Source organism: Mus pahari, chromosome 4 (assembly GCF_900095145.1).
Source record: "Mus pahari chromosome 4, PAHARI_EIJ_v1.1, whole genome shotgun sequence".
Lineage (NCBI taxonomy): Eukaryota > Metazoa > Chordata > Mammalia > Rodentia > Muridae > Mus > Mus pahari.
This window is the reverse complement of record NC_034593.1, coordinates 141,131,031-141,137,541: the sequence shown is the minus strand read 5'-3', so window position 1 is coordinate 141,137,541 and position 6,511 is coordinate 141,131,031. Positions and strand designations below refer to the sequence as shown.

At 51.3% G+C, this 6,511-nt stretch overlaps 1 protein-coding gene across 1 annotated transcript in view; it reads right to left on the bottom strand.

The window, feature by feature from the left end:
• Window positions 1–6,104, bottom strand: part of Slc44a5 (solute carrier family 44 member 5) — a 273,492-nt gene extending 267,388 nt beyond the window's left edge. Inside the window, exon 1 of the mRNA XM_021195891.2 lies at window positions 5,743–6,104. Coding sequence (XP_021051550.2) covers window positions 5,743–5,776 — 34 coding nt within the window. The 5' untranslated portion in view covers window positions 5,777–6,104. The remainder of the gene's footprint in view (window positions 1–5,742) is intronic.
• Window positions 6,105–6,511: the final 407 nt, after the last annotated feature.

The following is a 6,511-nucleotide window of genomic DNA, read 5'->3' as shown; positions in this document are numbered from 1 at the left end:
TACAGTGAGTTAAAGGCCAGCCTGGGCTATACAGCGAATTAAAGGCCAGCCTGGGCTATACAGTGAGTTAAAGGCCAGCCTGGGCTATACAGTGAGTTAAAGGCCAGCCTGGGCTATACAGTGAGTTAAAGGCCAGCCTGGGCTATGTAGCCAAACCCAGTCTCAGTACACCAAAAGCAAACTAGAGTAGGCTGGGAACATTGCTCAGTAGTATAGCGCGGTTGCTTAGCTTGTGTGAAGTCATGGGTTCAGTTCTCAGAACAAGGAGAAAGAACAGGAGGGCAAAGGCAAGTGAAGCCTTTTGGGTCACAGGACTCAGGCTAGGGAGGTGATGTGAAGACACCTGCCCACCACCCTGGAATCAAACTTGTTTGGGCTTGTTGTTGTTGTTGTTGTTGTTGTTGTTGTTGTTGCTGATGATGATGATGATGATGATGATGATGATGATGATGCTACTGGTTTGGTTTGGTTTGGTTTGGTTTGGTTTAGTTTGGTTTGTTTGGTTTGAGACAATATCTTACTCCATTGTCTAAGCTGTACTAGAACCCGCTGTGTAATTCAGTCTGGCCTCCAGCTGGAGCCAATCCTCCTGAGGCAGAGTTGGGGTTAGGGAATGGTTTAAGAACATGGAGGTCTACATGATTTGGGCAATTATTAGTCTAGGACACTAACCTACGTGTCCTATGCCATACACAGTTTGTCACTACATAGACCAGGCTGGCCTTGAGTGGCAGTCTTCCTGCCTCAGCCTTCCAAATGGCATGATTAAATATGTTATCTAATAGACCCTCCTCCTCCTCCTTGATCCACCTCCTCCTCCTCCCTCTACCTCCTCCTCCTCCTCCCTCCACCTCCTCCTCCTCCCTCTACCTCCTCTTCCTCCCCCCACCTCTTCCTCCCCCCACCTCCTCCTCCTCTTCCTCTTCCTCCTCTCTGCTTCCTCTTCTTCCTCTTCCTCTTCATCCTTCTTCCTCCTTTCTTTCTGTCTTTCTGTCTTTTTTTTTTTGAGTGGGGTATTGGTTTTTTTCAAGACAGAGTCTCTCTATGTACGCCAGCTGTTTTGGAACTCATTATATACTACATTTCCAAGCAATGGACATATTAAGCTGTGAGAAACCTAGCAGCCATGTGCACACTGAACATATACCACCCCTCTCCAAACAACGGGATGTTTCTCCCCCTTAGTCACCATCAAATGTGGAGAGTTTCCAGTCAGTCACAGTCCAGTTATAACAGAGGTAGGAGCTGATCCCCCTGAATTATTGTGGGAGCACAACCAAGGCTACTGACACCGTCTAAGTGAGCTTCTGTGAGAGTCCCCTGTCTCCATCTTCTGTGTATGTATAGCCAGGCATGCCTGTGGGAAGGGACATGTGCAGTATACAAAAGGTTATAGAACTCAAATCTGTCAATCAAAGCCAAGAGCCGCACGTGGCATGTTTCTTAGCAACAATAACCCCCTCCCCCTCAAGACCCTAATACAGGAATTCCCAGGCAATAACGGGTTTGAGTCCTGCCCGTCAGGTGGCCCACTGTCACTCTGGACAACAAACTTCTTCTGTAGTCACTTTGCTTGCGCCACGTTCCCTTGCTGCGTTGCGATCTCTGCCTGCCTCTATTTCACTTCCTTGAATTAGAGGCCAAGGAACTGGAGAGATGGGGCTCACCAGACACTGTAACATCCTCCTCAGCCTCCTAGAACTGGATTACAGGCCTGCGACCCTACACTTGACTTCCCAGCATCTTTCTGTAGGACTGTAATGTAGGCAGAAACATCAAATGAGTATCCAGCGGCTTCTCCCTTCACCTAAAATCCTTGCTCCCCTTTATGATAACACGGATCTGGGTTCTCCTCACCTGTCTCTAACCCACAAGCACACTGACCTTCCTTTTCTCCTGGAACCTGCCCAGTGACTGCTTCATTCCTTCCTGGGAGCCTGAAGGGCTGTGTTCCTGGCCTACCATTCCTTCCCAGTGTAAATATCATCTCCCAACAACCGAAGTGACCTGGCAGTCACTTTAAAGTACACTGTCTTCCTTGTTGCATCGATCACTATGAGAAGCTTTCCCAATCAATGCACTACCTGCCCCCTTCCAGGCCCCCTCTTAGACTTCTTATGGCCTCTCATGGTCATGGCTGTATCTCCAGTGCTTTCCACAAACCCTGGTCAGTAGTCAATGCTCAGTCCACCACAAGAGCTGGACAAACAGATGGTCCCGAGGTTGGGTGCAAGCTTTGAACTTCGGTGACTTAGAAGGGAGTTACATTCGTTTCTTTTTGTTGCTGTGATAAAAATACCCGACCAAAGGCAACTCAAGAGCAAAAGAGTTCATTTATGCTTAGAAAGAGGCATAGTAACCGGCAGACAGCACGGGAAGCTGAGACCCACATCTCCAAGAGCAAACAAGAAGCAGAGAGAAGAAATTAGAAGTGGGTCAAAGCTGTGACCTCTCAAAGCCAGCCCCCCAGGGAACCACTTTCTCCAGCAAGGCTGCACCCCTAAAGGCTCCATAAGCTCCTCGAGCCATGCCGTTCACTGGGAACCAAGTGTTCAATTCAGAATTCGAGCCATCACATAAGTCTTGATTTTTCTAACAGTGGGAACGGAGCTATCAACACCATAGCTAATTCAACTGGCTTGGGTTTATAAGACATGGCTCCTGGATGTGCTGACAGTTCCATTTGCCCTTTTGAAAGGCTGTTCTTAGGATGAGAGATTAAAGATGAGCACCACTGTTCCCCGGTAAAGGCTGCTGAAAGCCCGGCTCTTCTGTCCACGTAAATTTCCTTCTGCCTGGTCTCCAAATGATGGAGATGTGACATCTCTATGGCTAGGACTCCAGAAGTCAGCGGGCACCGTGGCTATCCCAAGCTCCAGCATGACTTCTCCCCAAAGGCAGAGCAGAGAAGCCACTCGGATAAAAGGAGCCAGCATGGGATAGTGCTAAGGTACAGCACTCCAGTAGCCTACCCCACCACCACCACCATAAAGGTGTTAGAAGTTTCCATTTCTACTAGGTGAATGGTAGGATGTGGTTGGTCTAACATCAGCTCAGCAAGCCTGTAGCCATGGGCTTTTGTTCAATTCTTCCCTTGAAAGATAAAACCGAAGACTGGCCCAGTTCCCAACCTGTAATCTCAACAGCTGGGAGGCTGAGATAGAAGGATAGCCTTAAGTTCAAGGCTAGACTTGGCTATATGGTGAGTCCAGCCTGAGTCACATAGTAAGACCTTGTCTCAAGAAGCTAAAAGATAGATGGTAGGTAGATGGACAGACAGACAGATGTAACATGGGCATATGGATGACAGATAGATGGTAGATAGATGGATGGACAGACAGACAGATGTAACATGGGCATATGGATGACAACTTTCCAGGTTTGAGTCCATTTGTGTCTAAGATGGCAAACAAATCCTGCTGACTTGAAACACAAAGGATGTTTAAAGCTTCTTTTGTTCTAGGAAATAGCAAATTCTCCAAATTCAAAAATGAAAATGAGAAGTTCAACATGAGGGGGAAGAACCAGGAGTTGAGAGCACTGGAGCCAACTTCCCCTTTAGGAAAGCCGTGTCTTTAAAATCATGTCTTTAAAAAAAAAAAAAAAAACTGGTGAAATTTCTTGGATCCGTGTGTCCTGAGAAAGTTTGATTATTTGTGTTTCTGGATCCACACTTAATATGTAAATGACAAATTCCATTAATCTTGTTCTGCAAGCATCTCACTGTCAAACTAGATTTACTCTGGAAAGGGTTCTTCCTTCTTGACAGACAAAAACCAAAGTGGCTTCTTGTTCTGAGGGGAGGAAAGATGAAAAGGGATGGGGGAGAAGAGGGGAGGGAGAAGGGAGAGGGAGGAGGGAGGGAGATGGAGGAGAGAGGGAGGGAGAAGAGGGGGGAGGGAGAACAGGACAGGAGAGGGAGGAGAAAGTGGGAGGAGGGAAGGGGAGAGAGGAGGAAGGAGCTGTGTCCTTCCACACATCTCTTCTGTTAACTCCCTGTCGTTCCTTCCGCCTCACTTGCATCTTTCTGAGCCTTGGCCAAGCAGGTTCATTCCTAGAGTGAGATTTTTCCCAGCTAGCATGTACTGTAGAATGAGAGTCTGCACTTTCATGGCCCCTTTAAGGTCTGCGAGGGTCTGGGTGGGTAAGAACTGCCTTTCTGCCAGCGGAGAGCAACATCAGCAGTGCTGAAGCTCGTCCTTCTGTTTGGCTCCGTGGTGCCATATGGCTTCATACAGTGTAGAGTGTGCACCCTGTCAATCGGAGGTTGCATGAATTCTTTGCTATGTGGCAAGGAGAGAAAAGTGTCTTGCATGGATAAATTCTGTCAGCCTTCACAGAGGGCCTGGAAAGACTCATCAGTGGGGGATGGGGACGGGGGTATGAGGTCTAAGGCCTCCGCTGCTGTCCAGAAGTCACAGTGCTTTTAAGGAAAGTACAATTTAAGTACAATTGCTGTCAGCTTGTCAGCAGGTGACAGTTTCAACAATGAAATACCCACAGTGTTTGTAGTAACGTCTCTGGAGAATCTCGGATCATGATTTTTAACCCTTTCCAGTAAGCCAGTCAAAATCCAGACATCCAGGCAGAGCACCTAAGTAAACTTGTATCTCCCAGCAAAAAAACCTAGGGGAAAGAACAAGAAGCAAACCCAAGGTCCTTGCACTGCTGTGGACCAAAGCGACACATTTCATCCGAGGCCCAGCTCTCACCGTGGGTCGCAGTCCTGGGGTAACCCCATGGCGTGAAAGGAATCTCTGTCCCACAAGCTATGGGGTCCTCTACGTTGCAATCCAACTTTAAACACTGATCCTTCTTCCTGGCAACAACCCTCGGGTTCCTGTCTGGATAGACAGCCCTTCTCCTGCTGCTTGGTGCCTTGTCACCCCCTTCCCACTGTCCCCCGTGCTGCAGCCAGCGAAGGAGCTGGCAGCGAGTCACTACCTCGCTGAGTTTGCGCTCCGCGCACCTGTTCCCCAGGACTGATGGGAGGCAGGCGGGAGGCGGTTTTTCCTGGTTTCGTCCAAAGTGAGCAGAGGTGCCTTGAGTTACCCTAGCAACAAGCTCTTCCCACAACCTTCCAGCATCCTTTCCACCCCTCAACTTTCCAACTTTTGGCAAACGTATTTCCAAAGAAGCAACAGGGGGATGACTCAATTGGAGTCCAAGCCCGCCTGGACAAAAGCCCGCAAGGATCTGGCTAGTAGCAAGGCCCCTTGACAATAGGTTGGGGCGGGGAAAGAGACAGCCAGACAACCACGGATGGGAAGGTTAAGAAAAATGGATGCAGAACTTGCCTGCCGCCCCCTCTCCCCCGCCAACCCCGAGCGCCCCCGGAGATGAAGGAGGAGAAAGGAGCAGGGCATTAGGAAAAGAGACAGATGAGAGGAGATGAAGATAGAGAGATAGAGGTTGGAACAGGAGAGGGAAAGAGATTGACTCTAGAAACCAAGAGAAGTCACTTCTCAGGAGCCAGGCAAAATGCAACAGATACCCGATACCCAAGCTGCAGTGTAGAAAAGGAGTGTGGTGACAAGAGTCTCCAGGTTCCAAACCGGAGACAAACTCCTTCCCAAGAGTCCCCAAGGCGAAGGGAGACAACCTTGTGCAGAAGATTCTCTCCCCAGCCCATCCCCTGCAGAAGGCAAACTCTTGCCCGATGCTACCTGCCACTTGGCCAAGCCCGGCTGCGATACCGCAGGCGGAGACGTGGATATGGAGGTGGAGACGAGAAGGACTCACCCTGGCTGCTGGGGGGCTTTCTCTTCCGGGCCATCCTCAGTTTGGTCCCTTCCCCCCGGGTCCGCTGCGCAGAGCCTCCTGTGCCGCGCAGCCCCGGGAGCTCCCGCCGCCTGAGCTCAGCGAGCTCTTTGTGGCGATGATGGCATATGCCAGGCGGCGGCGGTCAGGTTGCGCGCTCCACTCCACTCTGCTCTGCTGCGCGGGCGCAGTCGCCCTCAGCTGCCGGCCGCCAGACCGACCCCAGCACGCTCTGCGGCGGCCACGGCGGCCCCCTCTGCTGTGCGGCGCCTCTGCTGGAGGGCGCAGCGCCGGGTCCCCGGAGCGCCAGCCCAGCGCCCACCTCCCTCGATCGTGCGCCCGCCCTCCCCACGCGTCCCCCTCCCCACGCGCCGAGCCCTCCGTCCCGCGGGCGCCTCCAGCCCTGGCACGGCACCCTCGTCCAGCGACAGTTGGTAGAGGCTGAGGACGGCAGGGACATTCCAGTCAGCAGGATTCAAGGGGGCTGATGGAGTGAACCCCAGTCTGGCATTCCTGTTTCCCAAGGGCACCGGGGTCCCCAGCCAACGGAGACAGGATCTGTTCATCACCTAAAAGAGCCGTCCTCCTCCGCAGACCCTGAGTCACACCTGGGCGATAGGCTGGAGTCTCAGCTGCTTCTGGTCCTCCTGAGAAATGTTAAGCTGGAGGACCTGCAGGGAAAGAGAAGTGAATTCCCACAAACAGCCTGTCACCAGACCCTGGCAGGTGACCTTGCTCAGGTCCCAAGGCT